This window comes from Folsomia candida, unplaced genomic scaffold (genome assembly GCF_002217175.1).
Source record: "Folsomia candida strain VU population unplaced genomic scaffold, ASM221717v1 Fcan01_Sc002, whole genome shotgun sequence".
Taxonomy (NCBI): domain Eukaryota; kingdom Metazoa; phylum Arthropoda; class Collembola; order Entomobryomorpha; family Isotomidae; genus Folsomia; species Folsomia candida.
The window spans coordinates 10,805,533-10,824,953 of NW_019091194.1; the positions used below are offsets into that span (position 1 = coordinate 10,805,533).

At 38.1% G+C, this 19,421-nt stretch overlaps 2 protein-coding genes across 3 annotated transcripts; one reads left to right on the forward strand and one right to left on the reverse strand.

Moving 5' to 3' along the window:
* Positions 1-179: 179 nt before the first annotated feature.
* LOC110843659 (homer protein homolog 1) lies at positions 180-19,014 on the reverse strand. Of its 2 annotated transcripts, XM_022089664.2 has the most exons (11): positions 17,629-19,014; positions 12,766-12,922; positions 6,387-6,490; positions 6,266-6,293; positions 3,325-3,426; positions 3,143-3,260; positions 2,855-3,071; positions 1,700-1,794; positions 1,513-1,599; positions 1,279-1,430; positions 180-1,201 (listed from the first exon to the last, which is right to left on the reverse strand). In XM_022089664.2, exons 1-11 carry the CDS (start codon positions 17,691-17,693, stop codon positions 1,028-1,030), a joined length of 1,299 nt encoding a protein of 432 aa, XP_021945356.1. In that variant the 5' UTR covers positions 17,694-19,014; the 3' UTR covers positions 180-1,027. The 2 variants fall into 2 exon arrangements, with proteins under 2 accessions (XP_021945356.1, XP_035703609.1); XM_035847716.1 differs by lacking the exons at positions 12,766-12,922; positions 17,629-19,014 and adding an exon at positions 7,026-7,316.
* On the forward strand, positions 7,694-8,606 carry LOC110843661. The gene is made up of 4 exons (XM_022089667.2): positions 7,694-7,892; positions 7,962-8,120; positions 8,203-8,337; positions 8,429-8,606. The coding sequence occupies exons 1-4, from the start codon at positions 7,817-7,819 to the stop codon at positions 8,563-8,565; spliced, it is 507 nt and encodes a 168-aa protein (XP_021945359.1). The 5' UTR covers positions 7,694-7,816; the 3' UTR covers positions 8,566-8,606.
* Positions 19,015-19,421: the final 407 nt, after the last annotated feature.

The window sequence follows — 19,421 nt, forward strand, 5'->3', positions numbered from 1 at the left end:
CGGATGAACTCGTTTCCCACATCCAATGCATATATGAATCTGGACAAAGGAATTTCACATCTCTGAAATTTGTTGCATGCATAATATGTAAGCTACATATTATGTAAGTAATAAGTATGCATGTGTTATTCCATTGTAGTATTGACGTCGTATTAATTCTCCTCAGTTTGACTCATGAATTTTGGTTGAAGAAAGGTCAGAAAATAAGAATTTTTATTGCACATTGATTAATCGTTTAACTATGTATAACCTTACAGAGTAATTCAGTGCACACTCTAAATAAATTCTAGTATCAACGTCTAAATTAAGTTTCAATTTCATTAAATGATTCAAATAGCTGCTGAATGCATACATTAAGAATTAGAATAAAACTCGATATTTAATTAATACGCATTAATAGATTTACAATACAGAAAGTTCCCGACAAGTAGGAAATGAAACATGGGAAACCTAAGCGGGGTCAGATCTGTTGGAATTAAATGTACACACAAGGGCCCCATCAGCCAGGACTAAATGGTCAAAGTCAGACCTGATTTGGAGGAGAGCTTCATTATTTGCCCCCCTCAGATTTAGATGCCCTTTGGATATGTTGTGGTGGTTCCCCATGAGTGAACAAGAACCCCCGAGTGGTTTGATGCTTTGGCCACATTTTAGCCCGCCGCACCCACTCAAAGGAGCCAGAAACACATACATAACATAACATATAGTGGTTAGGAATTTTGATAAGAAATAATATTTTGAAATTGAATGTGCCCAGGTAATATGATATTGAAAATGCGGGATTATTATTGTAGTTATTAGTACATTATCGTAATCAAATACTACTCAACACTTGATGTTTACTAGAATTAACTATTGTAACAATAGTATTGTTATTACCCGTCGCTTATATATATTACATACATAATACATAACTTAAAGTCTGTTTTATGAATAACTCCATGTAACGTAATCTCCTATCAATAAAAGAAACGATGATCCAAATGTACACCTCGAGTATGAATTGCGAGAAACTGCTGAAAATAATTTAGGTTTGCAAAACTGTGGACAACTCTTCACGGATATTTGTCAAATCTCGAATCTTTTGTGTCAACTGAGAATTCAACGTTTCCAAAACTTTTCTCTGAGATTCCTGAGTTCCAGTTACAGTCTCAAGTTGTTCCTGAACTTGTTGCAGAGTTGCTCTCAAAATATCGTTTTCCTGATCAAAATTAAATTCAACATTGTATATCTGATTACTTATCAACCAAAATGACAACCCATAAAATCGTATCTTACTTTCACTGAGTCATTATTGTTAAATTCCTTGCTGGAATCTTTCAACATTTTAATCTCTTCCTCTTTTCCCTTCAACGTTTGTACATAAAAATCCACTTTCTCCCTCATTGACCCAATTTCTTTGCGAATTTCTGCTGCGGCGGATGAGTCGCCTATAAAGTAGACACCAATTTATTAAAAAAATCTACTCAAAATAACTTGCTTTATATGAATTACTTAAAAGTGGGTACGTACCTCTCGCTGCTTCTGCTTCCAACGTGGCCTGTTTCAATCGCTGATTTTCCTCCTTGTACGCCTGCAGTTGGCGTTTCCACTCCTCCACTGCATGAACAAATAAGTGTAAAATAGTGTAACATTCCATGCATTTTTCTGGTCCTAACAAAATTAAGTTGAAATAGCCCCTTTTCATGATATAACATACCATTTGCGGTACTTTCCTGAAGAGCTGCCGTTAATCTGGTATTGTTGCTTTTCAGCGTCGATAATTCCACCTCCCACTTTTTTGCGTTGGCAGAGCTGCATTCAAAAAAGTTACTTAATATATGTAGTTCATTAAATGCTATAGATATGCATGCAATGTGATAATTCATATAAAAACACGCTTTATACGTAGGTCTAATAATAGGTCTTGAAAGGTAAAGTTTTTGTATGCAATTTTGAGTATAGGGAAGATTTGTGCACCATCATAATGCATTTGTGTGGTAGTGGGTGGGAGGATAGTTTGGAGAAAGTAAAGTAATATAAATGCCGTAAACCTGGACATGAAACAAGGGAAGGTTATTAAGGAACCATGTACTTTTGTACACATATGTATGTACTAACTACAGAAAGAGGGGAGCATGAATGACACCTTTGCACTCACAGATTTTCATGCCCTTTTGGAATTTTTGTACATTATGAAAATAGTAGAATTCTCATGTGTTTTACTTCATGAGCTCTATTTCGCACTGTATATTAGGAATGTAAACGCAAAAAAACCTGTTCTGTAAAACGGTCGCCAAAAATTCTATTTTTAAGATTTCAAAAATTCTTGCATTATGAAGGTCCTTGGTAATCCCTGTATAAATCATTTTATCCCATTTCAATTCTTTCAGGACAATCAATTTTCGATTAAATTCATGGATACCATAGAGCATGACTCTCAGGTATCATGAAACTGTAAGGATTTTCAAAATCTGAACGAAATTGAATTTTTTGTGAAAGTTGGAATATGGGAAGGACATCAAAACCTGTGAGTGGAAAGGTGAGATGTTCGCTTCCTAAGTCGAAGCAACTTTACATTCCCATTAGCACCACCACATCAACCCACGCGCAAACTGGGTTGGATAAGGCCATCAAGACAGGAATAAACATAAAGCTTTCTCCTCGTGGCGCTGGCAAACTACATGTGTGTACAATTTTGGAACAACTATTAACAAGATACAATGAAGGAGCGTCCTATGTGTATAAATCTCACTGGTCGCACCAACAACTTCCAATCTGTGTGTGTCCGTAATCTTTTTTGTCAAAGGTACAAGTGGTCATTTGTTTATTTATTAGCTGCTCCTTTCTACTTCTGCTGCTGGACTTTCTTTACCTCTGAGCGAGAGCAAGTCTCAGTCGTTCATTCTCATATTTGAGTTGGGCCTCTGGGGACTTGTCTCCTTGTCGGAGAGTTCCATGTTTCGGACTGTCCATGCAATTTCCTCCCCCGATACCTGGACATTTTGAGAGCAGAGGTGAACCCATTTTCAGTAAAGAGTTGGCGTTCGCATCACTCATGTGACTCCCATCCGCATCACAACCATCTGGGCCTATTTAACCAATTCCTTATTACATAACCTTTTCCCACAAGCAAAACTAGAAATATTTATAATTTACGAACCATGATTCTGATGACCATTCTGTAGCTGAGAAGCTGCAGATAGCAATGCGCTTTGAGTTTGGAGTCCTTGCAAAATCTGATTTCTTTGGAGGAGAGGACTTGCCGTTAAACTTGGTGGCTAAATCAGCACAAGAGACAAGTTAATTCTCCTCCTACATCCCCGTTGTTTGTTTTTTACTAACCGGGATCGTTGCATTTGTGATATTTGAGAGGACTGAGGACTGATGTTGCTTTCCTCCCGATCTCAAACACGCCTCCTTAATCTCCTGGAACTGTTCAAAGAACTGCAAGAAACATTAACGAGAGATTTTCAGTTTTATCCGATTGTATGTACAATAATAGCTTGCAAAGCACTGTGCACATAATCATATCATCACCAAGATTCTGTTATCTGTGCATGTTGGGTATTCAACCCGTAGTATAATTTTCCCTAAAAAAATTCACTCCTCCTCACCCAAGACACGCATTTTTGACACGTTGTTATTTTAATGGAATGTGCTTAATCTTTGTCTTGTAAGAAAAATAACACTAACTCTTGCAAGATAAGGTTTCAAAACATAAAACGTAAAGTAGAAGAGAGAGATTCTCTTGCTGGCAGACCGTGAAGCAAAGACAGATTTTTTTGTGTTTCATAAAATCGTTGTTAGCACTTTTATCGTTCCTCTGCGGTGGTGGATTGCTTGGACGGACGAAGAAAAAGCTACGGGAAGAACTTCGTACAACGAGTCTTGCTTGGCCGTCGTCGTACTAGTGGCAGTAGTGGCATCCACTTATCTCAAAGTTAACTTATGGTTCATATATAAGATGATGAAGTGAGGTCTGAGAAAAATCGGTAAACTTTCTCCGCATCATGTATAAGCAAGCGGTTGTGAGAGCAACTGCACAAAGATAAAAACGAGAAACCATTTTACTGCATTTCATTTTGTCTCACTTTCTCTGCTGCTGCTCGAGCTAACGTGAAGCCATTTCTTTTAAAAAACACTTTTTGTAGAGAAGATGCCATTTAGAAAAACATTAAACTTGGAAATCAGTTCAGGTCTAATGCAGTTTGGATAGAAGGAGAAGCTCTACTAAATTTTGGAAAACATACGTACTCCATGAATCTGCATTTGGCCCCTTCACCCTCAGTTTTACTTATTTACAACCGTCTTATTCCTTCCACTACCCTCCCTTCTGCAGTCTAAAAAATAGAAGTGGATAGGTAATGCAAATTGTCCTACTCAGGATGCGTATATATATTTAGCAAACGAGGGGAGAGCGTAGGAAAATAACAAACGCTTTAAAACAACTCTTATCCACTCTGTACGACAAAGATTGAAGATTTTGTCCATTAAGAACGATAATGGTGTGTGTGCGACATTGGGAAATGGCTGAAAACTGGTGGACAGAACAAGGGTTCTCTTCGCATGGCAAGATTTACAACAGATAGGGATGAGAAGTAGCAGTTATATGTTTCTCGGCTGTTACTGCTGGACGTTGTCGTCTGGGGACAGTACACACACGGCTGCACATCTGCATTTTATGCTTGGGGTGGGACGATATCGTTTCGAATTTGTAATCCTTGATGATGATGATTCTCTACTTTCTCCACTTTCTCCCACGCAGGAAGACGAGCTCACATCGCTTACTCGCGTCGTTCTCTGCCTAGTTCCCAAAATGAATATCTCGTTATGCCACATGACTAACTCGAGGATTGCTTATTGTATGAAAAAAATTATGTATTTGTTTCCGTTGGATTTGATTCGCCTAATTTGAATACATTAACTATGATCATGTCTCACGAATGAAGGAGTTTCAGAACGATTGAAAATAATGTTGGAGGCGAAGGGGAAAAAAGACGCAAATATGAAATACAGAGCTGGATTTCGAATGTCCATTCAAATTTGAATTGGAAATTCCAACAAGTGTACAAAATCTCAATTCAAAGTAGTCGAGTGGCGCATACATATTTATTTTCACTTCTCTTTTATTCGACTACTACCGCAACGAGTAATGCAAATACAACTCAACTCACTCCTCATGTGAAAGGGATAAGCCTACCATTTTCATTTTCCCGTCCAGACATGAACCGTCATGTCAGATCGGATAGAGTGGATTTTGAAGTAGAAGTGTAAGGATTGCTTATTTTAAATATTTGCGTTATTTGAATAAGAATTGTGTGATTTACATGGATAGATATCTGATTCATGTATTTACTACTTGTTCAGCCATCGTAGCAAGGATCTTGTTATTGATTCTGATTTGTCGTCGGTGTTAGTTGTATGATATAATCTAGCCTAGAATTAAGGCTAGAACTAATCTAGCCTTGAATTTTATTTATTTAGAGAAGACAACGATTTGTCCTCACTTTGTATGTTTACGTAGGCCTCCTGACACAATACTTGGTTATAGAGTAAAAAAACCGTCATATTTTTATGTCCGAAGCTATCTGTGATACATTTTTATTACGGAATGCACAATAAGTCCCATAATAACCTCAGCAAAATAGCACATAAACAATAAAACACATTGTGGGTTGCAATGAAAAGTGATAAATGGCGAGCATTCTTTGTTGCAAAATAAATCTGCTGAGAACAATTTATAGATGCTTAAATAGAAGGATTTATATATCTTCGTGCAGCCCAGAGAAGGAAACGTGCGAGTGAAAGTCCAGTTGGGATGTTGCGTGGCGTTGGGTGGGTGCAGCTCTTTCTGGGCAACAACATGGGAAGCAAAAGTATTTTGTGAAGCAAATAATAATGGGCTTAACCACTGCCCTTCGTCGTCGTCATCACCAACAACCAGAGATGATACTATCTGCTTAACAGTTGAGGTCTAAAAATCTACAATTATGTACCATTCATACCAGCCAACGCCCTGTATGTACATACGCAATCCACAAGAATTATTGCCCAGTTCTGTGCATAACAACTTTTATTAAATAATCATTGTTTAGATGATGTTGGTTTCAATGCTGAAATTGATAATGTCTCTAAACTTGGGGAAATCTGAATTTATCTGAATATGTGTCAGAGAGAAAAGGATGCTCATCCATTATTTGGAATGTCGCAGAGTGAAAGGAACGAGTGATACAGATAAATGACCGCCGTCGTGGCGGAACTCTGATGGATCATGGACACTCACCAAATTCAACTCGTTCTCTGATGGAAATCTGCAAAGAAATGAAATTTGGTTACGCATGCAAGCTTATACAACTGGCAAATAAATATGTATGTATGTGTTATGTAATTGTGGAATTGCATACCCCAATCCATACACCGTGTTTGCCCGAACATCTGACCACTGTCCAAATTTTTGCGATGTTTTGGTAAAGTTCATCCCTTGCGTGACAGTGCTATTGATGACGGCCTGGAAATAAAATAATGAAAAGCATTCAGATCAGAGCGTAGAAAGCATTGGAGTCATTTCCATTCGAAACCCGACCAAAGGGATCATTAATATTCGTTTGTTTGCAAAAGGCACCCTGCTGGGGTTTGCTTTCAGGATCAACTTTCCTCGGATGACGGATGAAAACCACGAAATGAAATGTGAGTTCATTTCACCAAATACCAAGTTTTCTCCGCAGTAAGTAGGAATACGTACGTATGTAGTTGGCAGAGCGTAGTCAGATAGGTAGAGCTTGTCTTACGAAAATGAAAGGAAATCAAGGCCTCTTAATCATAATGTTGCTCCACTTCTTGAATACACACACAACTGGTGTTCATATCAAAATGGATGAGGTATGGGCAGGAACATATTAATTGAGTAAAAAGCCCGAGGAAATGAACTCAAGATCCCGTAAAAGTGTACAATTCGCTAATATGAAAATCATGAGTTGCAATGTCATGCGGATTGATTGAATGAATTCAATCGATATCTGGCTGTAGAGTCAAGACGTACGTACGTGGGGAGCAGAATTTACTTTGACCGTCCGTACAGTGGTGGATGCTTGCATTGCAAAAGTGTCAGTCCAATTGGACACTGGACACGGCAAAGATTGGTAATTTGGCACACAATGGAAACCGTCCTTTGTCGTGTCACCACTACTGAAATGGGAATCCTCGTCGTTTGCCCCACTTTGTCCCTCCTGCTGTCCTCACGTCCTACTGCCAGGTTTGTTATCAAATGTCTCAAAGGAGACGTCTGAGTGGGCGAGAAATGAATAAACGTTCATTCAGGTGCAGAAGACGGAGCAGATTTGTTTTATCCATAGTCTCATTTTCCCAATTAATATGGTTAACTTATTGCACGATCTCATGTTTTCCCATTACATTAGAATTTCGAATTTAGAGAGTTAGTGTTGCTCATTTTACAACATTGCGTACATACCGAATTGCTGACGCAGATTGCCAAATTATGAGAAATCATGATCCTTTTTCCTGCATTAATGGCAAGTCATAAGAATGGGTATTTATCTATACATATCTGATAAAATTCAACCAATACGTTCACCCATTAGCTTCATACATATTCGATATGATGCATTTGATCTAGGATATTGGCATTTAATCAAGCTGATAGCAGAATGTTGGTGATAAGCGCATGATATCACGTACACATGTATGTATGTACATACGATATGCATAATTGGGTATGACAAGAAATTGTGAAAATTAATAAATTGTACACCATTAACCATAAATATTATTATTGAGCATTCTTCTGCAAATAATTATTTTATTTCGAAGGTCAAATATGATCTACTTTCCAAACAGAGTAGAGAAATTTTATTTCATTGCGATTGTAACTGTACTTTTCAGTGCACAAATTGGTAAGTTTGTTAAAAATAAAATAAATACAATCAAAACATCAAATTTATTTAATTCATTTCTGATTCAAGTTTCATCGCAAGTTCAAGGATGGGATTGTTACAAATGCAGCAGCACTACGGACGAACTTTGTCTAACAAACCCAGAGGCTATTTCGAGTGGGGACGTTACAGTCAGTAATTGTACCGGATATTGCACCATTCTCCGAACGGAATTCACAGATATTCCAGGTTAGATCTAACAAAGTGGCAAACTGTAAAACCTCCTATCCTATCTTAATCTATAAATAGCTAAGCGAATTCGTCCTTACAGGGAAAGTGATTTCTTTGGTGAGAGATTGTGAAAAAGTGCCGCTGGTAATCAACGAAATTAGAACGGACGCCCACTACACTAAATATTACAGATCATGCACAACTGGAAAATGCAACAGCGGAGATGGAATTATTCGTATGTGCCATCTTATTTAGAGATTTAGATAGTAGATTAATGCATATTTGAATAATTATTACTTCAATTATTTACTTCTACCATTAAACAGGTGGTGGAGGAGGAAATGGGAACGTACCTTCCGAAATTATTCAGGTTCCTGAAAGATCAACTGGAAGCAAATTCCAAACTTTCAATTTACCACTTTTGATCCAATTGTCAGTTTTGTTAAAATTTCTCTTGTGTTGAAGCAATATTTTCTATTAAAATCATTCTAAAATAACCTCACACTGAGCAAAACTGAATAATATTTAATATGATTTCATGCAACGGTTTTAACGCTAACGACATGAATATCTTGGTAGACGTGGAGTTGACGCCTGTACACTTTAAACAGCGCGTTGTTCTGCATAAAGTAAATTTTCGTGTCATATTTATCAATTGAAGTGAAACCAATATCATACCGGGAACTATTTTGAGGTTCATTTCCTGTCATGCATGACACGCAACAAACAACGTTTGTCACTTAACCTCGGCCAAAGTTTTAGTGAGCCTGCAAGTAATGTTCCCCTTCAATTTCAAACCAAATACTAAAATGTATGGCCAAGTTGGTTGCGCATGAAAGACTTTTACCTCCAATTTCACCTCTAATTTTTTGAGTAAATATGTCACCGAGATGAAAGTGAAGAAAAAATTGATGGCTTTATTACGACTCATAAACCGAGTAAAGTCAAAAGGCCACCTGAGTACTTCGATCATCATCGTAATCCTCGTCGTCGTTGTGGAGTACACAGTGTCGACACTTCGCTTTCACGTATAAAGTGATAACTCCACCATCTAGCCAATAATGTCCATTAAGCCGAGACTATCCTGCCATACACCGCTTATTCAGCTGCATTGTAAGCATTTACTTTTATTTCCGAGATCCTTTTAACTTAAGAAGTTTCTCTACCTACGTATAAAAAATATGAAATGCGATAATAAATGCTTTAAGAATATCTTCCTCCTAAAAACTTTCACCACGAGCAAGGAATTAAATTTTTTACATTCCTGCCACCTGTCCTGGTCGATTTCATTCCCTACTTTTTATTGGGCTACAGTTTAGCTCCCCCTTCTCAGAAAGGTTTTGTAACTTTGTGACAAATTACTGCAAGATACGAAGCCAAACCCAAACCTTCCTAGGCCATTTCCGTTTTTTCCTCTTTGGAGAGCAGCAAAAAAGTTCATGTACAGCTCGAGGGGCAGATTTTAATTTACTTTCTGCACCACCTCCACCACCAGCAGCCTAACCTAACACTCAAACCGTCCAACACACCAACCGTCGTCCAACTTTCACCGTACTGCCAACGGACACAAGTGAAAAAGTGTGTGGATGTGGAAGTGAAAGTTGCTCAACTCGGGAGCGGAAGGATTAAGTGGAATGATTGCGAAGAATTGGTGGCATCAGGAAGTCGGAGGTAAAGAGGAGAGGTGAGTGCAAAACAAAGCCGTTGGTGTGCAGGAGTCAAATAAGATTAAGGGCTCCGAGAAAAGTTACAAATATCGTTCGACTTTTTCTCCATTCGAAGAGATTCCTAGAGAAAAACGGGCGACCGGTTCATTGTTAGTAGTTGGTGATTATATGCTGACGTTACTTCTGACTCTTGACGCCTTAAGTCCATACATCGGGAGTTGAGCAGTCCCCAGAAATCCTAATTTTTCTCTGTGACTTTCGTACACGTCAGAACTTTAATGTTTGTGTGGTTAAAAGAAGTGAGGAGGAATATGCAACGATTTGAAGTCACAAACCAATCCACTTAGGAGAGTTTACATAATAAATTCAATTAACAAGCCACATTTTCACAGTTTGCAGACACTCTTGAAGGGTTAGGGTTTGCTGCGGGAGGAATGAATCAAATTAAAAGATGATTGAATAGCTTTAAGAAGAATCTCAATCAAAAGTTGAGCCTAAAATTCAATATGACACCAAAATGATAATCCTGCTTTCACTGATAGTTTTAGTTTAAATTGAATTTCTGTTCATTACTTGATTGCTCGAGTTGTGCCATCACGGACGGGGTTTACATATACTTTGTAAAATTAGTGTGGATAAGTTTACAATAAGAATACAAACTTATTCCCATTCTACTTTGCCTCGCTGTCTTCATAATCCTGTAAATTGGGCTTGTATAAGGCAAATCTGCCACCAATTTAATTTGCATAATCAAATTGCATTATTATTACTCATAACTTTTGCCGTAAAACTTGCAAAAAGACTTTGTTATTAGTAGACACAGAGATATTTACGTAATCATGTTCCATCCTTATCAAATATTGCAATGGGGACCCAAAGATGACATTGGTATCAAGGTATGTGTAGGGCACTCCTCCAGAAGAAGATTTTTTTCTATCACTAGAATGTAGGCACATTTCGATATGTTATTGTATGCGTTTGGTTGGATGGGTGAGTGAAAGTGGTTGGTGTCATTCGGTCGGTCGGTGTATTTAGTCCCACACTCAACTAAAACCTCTTTGGCCTGTCTCCTAATAAAAGTCTGCTGCTCGTGCTGTTGAAGTATTGGCCTTTCAGTCTCTCTCGCTGGCAGAATTTGCAAGGGGGCACCAGCCGGAAAAGGAAATTGAACTTTGGCAAATGGCACGAATGCTGCTGCTTTTTCATTTTTCTCACTTTCTCCACGACCACACTGCTCCTTCCCCACGATGGAACTCCCTTCGGTTTCCTTTGTGGGATGGATGCGGTGGGATAAATCTGGATGAAAGTGGAAATCTCAACCGACCACCATTAGCAAATACAAATCGTGTCTCTCTCTCTCTCTCCTCTCCCACGAACGGAAACTGTGCGGTTTCTCATCTACTTTGGAAGAACGTCTAGCTTTTTATAGAATTGCTTTGAAGTCTAAATTTGTCAGTATTTTGGAGGTTGGACCAACTCTCTCATACTTTCTTTTCAATAGAATTAAATACGAAGGAGCTTGGCTAGCATGGAAGTAGGTTGCATTTTACAAGATGCCCATTTTGATGAATTTTGTGGAATAGCGTTTCTCTCAAGTTAATAGAATTTGTGGCCAAGGAGGTTCATCTACTTTGCAACTTTTTTCGAATTCTAATATGATTTAAACCAGTTATTTTATCCGGGAGGAAACACCTACCGTCGAGTTTTGGGTGCTTAAATTTTACGACCAATACTTGACATACATAATGACAATCTTTTAGATCTTACAAATGCTGACGGAGCAGAAAGGACAAGCATAACGATTACGACTTACGTAATACTGTTCGTTATATGTATGTACCAGACTATCTGCATGTACATGGATTATACTTAATATATATTTGCTTTTCTCCTTGTATATTTAATCTACCGCATTGTCCTCACTTCGTGAGCAAATAAAACGTCAAAATTTCTTTGGCAATGTCCTTCTTCATCCAAGAACAAGAGATGCATAGTGCATTGTATGTGCAGGATGTTATGGCTGGCAAAATAATTCCCTGAGGACTAACTTTCCCTCAAATAAGGCAAGTCATTCTCTGCTGCTTCTTTCTATCCACGTTTGAGTCAGAAGTACGTACCAGCGCCCACAATAAGCAAACCAACTAAAGACTCGACTTGAGTTTGAGTTGGATGGAAAGTGTGAGGAAAAAGCGAATGCTATCAACGCTTGAGTGAAGATGAGCCCATCAAGATGAAAATGAAGATTTTTTCTTCCTTGTTTCCCTCAATTTTAGTCAAGGAGAAAGTGAGTGAGATTAAAGTACTGATGAAAATCTACAAGATTGATCCTTTACGCGACCAAGAATGGATAATCCTATGCACAAGTACTACACTACAAAATAAGTGCAGTCCATAACTTTGATAGATTCGTGAAGATATGCACGTAGACCACCGAAACATTCTCATCAAATCAAATATGCATTCCTCCACTCAAATTACAAGAATTGTTTTCGACTAAATAAACCCAAAGTGAGGTCGACTCTGATTAATACCAGGAGTGATTGTGGAGAGAAAGTTGGTCCTGTTGTTCAAACTGAGGAGGAGAATTGGGAGAGAAACGAGAAAAGAAAACAAGGCCTTTCTTAATACATCTGAAAATGAAAACAATCATTTTTCTCCCTCAACTTCGTTTCCTTTCCTCATTTTCTTGAATCAACGTCTTAATTAACTTAAGCACGTAACCTGGTTTCCTCTATTTTTCTTGCCTTCCTTGCACAAAAAGATAAGTTGGACTTGATAAGTCATGTGCATGGAATGGAGACTGGCTGGAGTTGAGATGTTTCCCGAAGACTGCGTTTCGACTGACCGAGTAAATATAAAACTTTGGAGAAAAGGAAACCACCAAACGCGACTGACAACTCTTTTTTTACGTTCCATCCACCAACCAACATGTATTTAGCTCATTGATATGGGTATAAGAAGTACATTAGTTTTGGCGCATTTGCCTTGTTTCGTACCTTACTCCCTTCAACTGAGATAATCCGATACAATCCTCTCGCAGAGTCGTAGAAGAATGAAACGGCGACGGCTGTAGCGCTGGCTGGGACCCAGGACCTCTTCGTCATCGGATCAATATGAAATACATGGGCCTTGCAGGTGAACATTGGCTGCTCCCTGAAATTCAGAAGAACAAGAATCATATTTTATGTGAGACACATCCAAAGCAGAAGATGCCAATACAGTATACACACCAGGAAAGCATATTTAAGAGTGGAAGACGGGCAAGACATATGGTCCGCTGCAAGTGGATGAGGATCTCGATGAGGCATATATATAACCTAAGATCTCGCTAAATTGAATCAAAAGGAGCGAGATCAAAACATCTCCAACAACATCCATCTTATTTTTTGAAAGAAAAACGATGGGCGATTTAGTATATCAAAGAAATAATAATGCTGGCGAAAAACACGTTTTGGTTTTTGTTGGCGAGTTATCTTTTTTTACCTGTCTGTCTCAAACGAAAACTGTTTTCTTTTCTTCAGAAAAGTTATTACGTAGCAAATAAGAAAATCTATTATTTCAGAGCACGTACAGATTGTTGTTTTTTAATTTTAGGGTTTCAGCAACCATAATGTGAATGAACTGTTCAATTGTGTTGAACTATAAGGCAAATGAAAATAATTGAATACATTTTCATGTTGATTTTCTCAGAATTTAGCCAAGGGCAATTTTAAAATCTTATATGTTGAAAATAAAAATATATGCTTGGAATTGTATATATTCCTCATAAGAGGTACCATAATAATGATGAAAAAAATTTATTTGCGCTGCCACGAAATTTATATTTTAAGACATTTAGTAACAAGATAAATAGCAATATTTCGGTGAAAGACAAAACCTTACACTTTCTTTTCTTCATTTACACCAGTAAACTTAAAGTCTAAACCAAACCCATTAAAAATAAAACATTACACGCTTTCTCTTTTGAACTTTCTCTTTTCTTGGAGCTCGTATGTAATATGTAAATAATTTATAAGTTGGTTATTAAAGTGATATATGCATATCTACTGATATTAATGGCAAAGTTCCCTTTTGCTTCCCAAGTTCCCAAATGGTTTTTACATAATAAGACACACCAATTCTACTACATACATGAACACTATTTCATGATTTAGCATGGCCTAACAGTGTATATGTGTGCACTTAATCTGACGCTTAATTATTTTCGAGTTTGTTTAGTGCTAAAAGCTTTTGTGCATGATACCGCAAAGATAATAATAAAAATCCACATTTTCTCAGTGGTCATGATAGGACAAGAAAAATGGGCTGGATTTCATGACAGAAGATACTTTCACCTGCACCGCTTGTAAACAGGCAGTAAATCTCGGATTAATTTCAAGCCATTAGTTTAATGCATTCCGAGACCGGTGAGTCTAAGTCAATAAGCAGCAGTCTTTTAGAATCATTTTAACAACATCCCCCGATTCTATGGGGCAACTGGGAAGCATCAAAACTTAATTAAGGATCTTAATGTTCCCATCTCGCGTACTATTTTATCTTCATCAGCCCCATTTACACACATAACCGAGTGCGTGGCACGCACAACACGAGCTTAACTTACGATCAGTCTTTCTTATCATTAAACCGCCGTGGGTAATTATGACCGTCTACGAGAAGGAATTTCTCGATCCGATTAATTCCCTGCTGTGAACAGTGAACTCCTTCTACGTACATGGATTCAGTTTTAAGTTATAATAAACGAACACAACTACTACAATTAGGACGTGAATAGTGGTGGGAGGAGAAAGTCCTGAAGGAAACTGGTGGTAGATATTTGTAAGATTACTTATGAGTGGGGATCATTTTGCTAAATTAGTGAATCCTGCATATCTGATTCCTACGGCTAGAAACAGGGATTCTTACACATGAAATGGGGGTTGGAAATTAAACATATGATAATATTCTATTCTCAACGCCTGGCATATACATATTTCAAGTAAGCATGGACTTTAATAGATTTGTGGTTCTCATTTGTTACACTTAGAGTTGAGGGAAACGTTCCTCTTGCCGGATGAGTAGGATTCAACTGGTGAAAGTGGAGCGCTACAAATTGCATTGCAGTAAATTCATGATGCTAAAAGCAATTTATCATTCATTCATTTCTTGTTTCAACTTCTCGTTTGTCGGAACCTGAAGCCTGGAATTGTGTTCATTCAACACAATTCACAAAACAAATAGTGCCATAATGCAATTGCAGTGAATTACGCAAGGAACAGTTCCTGTACTGCGGAAAAGACTGAGGAGTTGCATATGTACATGAGTGTAGGTACATGTGCATGCATTCTACAGCATATGCTTAAGCTGAAACACATCGTACATTCAATTTCATGCATTTAAAATGAGCGTTTGTAGTGTGTCTGTGAAATTGTGAGTCCTGAATCCACTATTTCAAAATGATTTTTTATCACTCTGCAGTAGTGGCATTTCTCGGGTTATATTTTGTTCTTACAGTTTGAGCCATGTATTCATTCATTTATTCCGTTTCCATTTCTTTTTCCCATTGAGGGAGGTAGGGAGGACAACTCTGCATCGTAGTAAACACAAATTGGCCCCTATCCACTGCTTAGACTGGTTTATAAATTCTCTAATATACAGGTACAAAGTTTCTGGGAGAAAGTCGTGTTTCGCGTATTTCATTGCTACATCCAGCTCGTCACTTCTCAATCTTGCTGAATTTTCAATAAATCGAGCCAGGCACAACCTTTACACCCCTGCTGCTGAAAAATGGAGAATTGAAAAGGTTCAGTCAGCCCTTTATTGAAAAGGTGGAAAGTTTTCTTATTTTCTCCTATATTTTCAAAAAATAGCGAACCTTGCTCTTTTGAATTAACACCTTTTATTCAGAGGTGTGGATATGTACATGTAGCAGAGGGCTTATATGCATCTCGGCTCAGGACTGCTATGCATGTACACGTTTCGTGTTGATAACTGAGTTGCGAAAAACAAAGACTGCTTGCGACTCAGAAAAGTCAAGTCAAGCTGCTACACAGAGAAACAAGCAGAATTTGCGAATTTGAATTCATTGTTTTGCACCATCAGGGTTAGAGGTAGCGAATAATTTATGAGATCTCCCTCGATCACATGCATCCAAATATATCTCTGAGAACCGTATGTAGCCAGAGAAAACACCAGCAGAATGAGCTTCTCGTATTGAGGGCAGTTGTGTTGTTGGTGTATTTTCACATCTCCAGACATTTTACAGGAAACGAAAACACAGAAAATATGAAAACTTGCTCAGCCCACAGATGAAACGCTGGTTTGTTTACTTAGCCGCAATATACAGGCGAAGTTTTGTAATGCAATGTAACTTAATTGAGCCAATTCTCGTGCTACTTGCAAAAAAATTTCTATACTACCCCAAACCAGGCTCAGAAGTTCAAATAACAAGGCGAAATTTTAGGACATTGTACAACTTGTTGTAAATGGGAAAAAAAGAATTACTTTGTTAGGTTAACCTTAATACGAATGCAAGCACACAGTTTTATACGTAGGTGTTTTATTATTGATTTTCAAAAGGTATGTTCCGCACTGTTTCTGACCAAAGTTTTGATGAAATAATAAACTTCGAATACATTTAGGAGGCTGTGATTTTTTTCATCCCTGTGGGTTAACATAAACGCTGGCAATAAATCGGCAAACTTTACCTCGGCGGAAAAAATGTCAGATTTGCAAATTAAATATCGTAGTGTGATTTAATTTTTAATGCTGGATGGGTAATACGTGTCGCAGATTTATGATCGAATGCTTAAAATTTACGATGAAAACTGCCCAACACAAAACACAAATTCAATTGTGCCAATAATTTTAAATGATGGCGAAAAGAGATCTCGGACAAAAAGTCGCCAGGACGCTCAAAATCCGTTTCTTCCACAGAAAGGCTCCGGAAACTAGAGGAACCAATAATGAGAAATCCGTGATTGAAACTGTCCTATTTAGCAGATGAGATGGGTGTTCCAAAAACAACAATTTGTTCCATGTTAACTGAAGACTTCGGTATAAAAATGGTTTCCGTCCTTTGGGTACCAAAATTGCTTTCGGCATCTCACAAACAGGACCGAGTCGACGTTTGCAATGCCAATTTTAGCCTATTAAATAAAGACTTGAATCTGCTCAATATTTTATTAGCTGGATATGGTACTTGGGTATACTATTATGACCCGGTGACCAAATAATAACTCATTCAGTGGTAGCACGAGGGGTTGCCACCGCCCGTGAATTGAAAAGTGCAAAAATCTGACAAAAAATTGATGATGACCATTTTCAAGGATACCAAAGGTCTCCTCCTTATAAAATTTATTGCTGGAAATACTACAATGCTGTGTGTGCAGGAACCCCGATGGTGCTGCGTCCTGCGGTTGAAAAGAAACGTGGGGTCAAAATAAAGAGTTGGCCTTTTTTTAGACGATAACGCACCACCAAATACCTGGCTGTTTTAGAGGGCTGCTGCAGACGAAAATCTCTTTACCTGCACAAACCACACCCCGTTCAGTCCAGACTTGACCCTTAGTGATTATTATTCGTATCGAAACTTAAAGAAAGACATCAGGGATAAACGGTATTCGGATGATAATGAAATCAAGTCGTAAATTTTGGCATATTTTCGAGGTAAATTTTGATGAGTTGTTGCTAGCGTTAATGATAACTTACAGAACTGAAAAAAATCACAGCATCCTAAATGTATTTGAAGTTTGTTATTTCATCAAAAGTTTGGCCAGAAACAGTGCGGAACATACATTTTGAAAATCAATAATAAAACACCCACGTATATCGTGACAGACAGATGCAAAGAAAAACAGGGAAAATTGAGCTATCAAGTGTACCTCTTTCTCCCCAGGAGCGTCCCCATGTACATCTGATGATCTGAATTTGCGTCGTTGTTGGACATGTTTTTTCTTTGTAAAAATTGTCAATTGAGTCGTTTAAAAATTTTTCGTATGTATCCTTGCAAATTGATTGTGTCACAAACTTTGGTACTGTCCATTAAGAGTCAACTGAATAAGTACAGTCTCTGATTCAATAGGACGCGGTAGCAGTGATATGATTATACAGCTTTATCTTTGTCACTCAACAAATCGTAAAAAGCAATCCTATTTCATCCACAAACTCGATGCAGTGGTTAAGAATCAAAGAATTTTCTGAGAAACCTTTGAAGTTATTTTCTTCCCTGCTCTGAACGTCTTCTTGTTCACAAAACGGTACGTGGTGATAGGGGAAGGTTGATGGTATAGCTATAGTTTTGAATAAAATCCACTCAACACCCAGCCACAAGTTTATTGTTCGATCGTTGCTTTCCTTGAGAAGGTGGTAACTAAACTTGAGACAGATTGGACTCTTTTATTATATCCAGATGTGGATAAATCGGTTTTTGTGCTTTAACAATTCAGTGCGTAGCCCTGAACCTTAATAAATTTATTTTCACCCCTCAACTACTTGCTCCACCATCACAAGCTATGTTGGGACGCGATATTTCCTGGGATGTGAAGATAGTGTCACTTTTATTGATTTAATGTGGCTTGCTTACATCACACTCGAGTACAAATTCCAATCTCAAATTCACAGGAGACTCAGCGACGTTTCCTCGAAATAGGGCGACAAAGTCCTTGTTTAGTATTGTTCCTCCGCAAGCCGAATTATGCATTCAGCAAATCCACCACCAACTATAAAGCTTCAATGCTCCCCGTATATCTTCTTTGCTGCTGCTGCTTCCTGCTTCTGTGTGCACGAGCGAATAAATTGGAGTTGAGTTTACAGATTAAACCATCTCGTTCGCAAATAGCTTTATCCGCAGTGTAAAATTGATTCTTTGTGTATCAGTCACTCGAATGAATGCAAATATATTCTGTCGCAACCACCACAATCCCTGTTGAAATATGACATGTGTAGTGTGGAGTGTTCAATCTCCTACTGAAAGGAAAACACGAATCCAGCCACAGGAAAAGGGAGAAAGTGAGAGAAAGCGAGGCTATGAAATCGTAGAGCTTGTGGTGTTGCTCCTCCAAGCTCTTGGCTGTTACGTTCGTAGGGGCAGCGGATAAAAGAGTGGAGAAAGTTGGGATGATGGGACGGACGGGGCTCAGGGCAAACCAGCAGCAATCCAATTCTCATCAAATGATGAAGGAATCTAATACTCGCCGTCCGCAGCAGTCTTGCAATAATTGAAGGACTCCCACTCGTTCACTCATTTTTATACAGTCCTCACCTCCATATTGATGTCACAAATTCATTTTCGGGTAGCGCCATACCTTGAGCTTCAAACCTGTAGAAACTTCTAAATCAACACACACTACACGGCTATGCATATTTATATATATAGTACTTACAGTCTATACACTCTTCTAGAATTCACTAGGTACACACACTTGTATTATACAAGATGTATGATCATATCATTTAATTAAGTAATTTAACACCAATGACGTTATCTCGCAGTCGAAACGTTCGCATGCTTCAAAACGGACTTGTAATACGTCAAAGCGACGCCCATTATAACTCTTCATCTTCCACAATGTCAAGGGCAGTCTGCCATTTTTTATTTAAAGTATACATGTACAACATACCCGACTTTGCGAAATTTAATAATATGCATCACATCCTTGGTCTGTTAAACACCTTT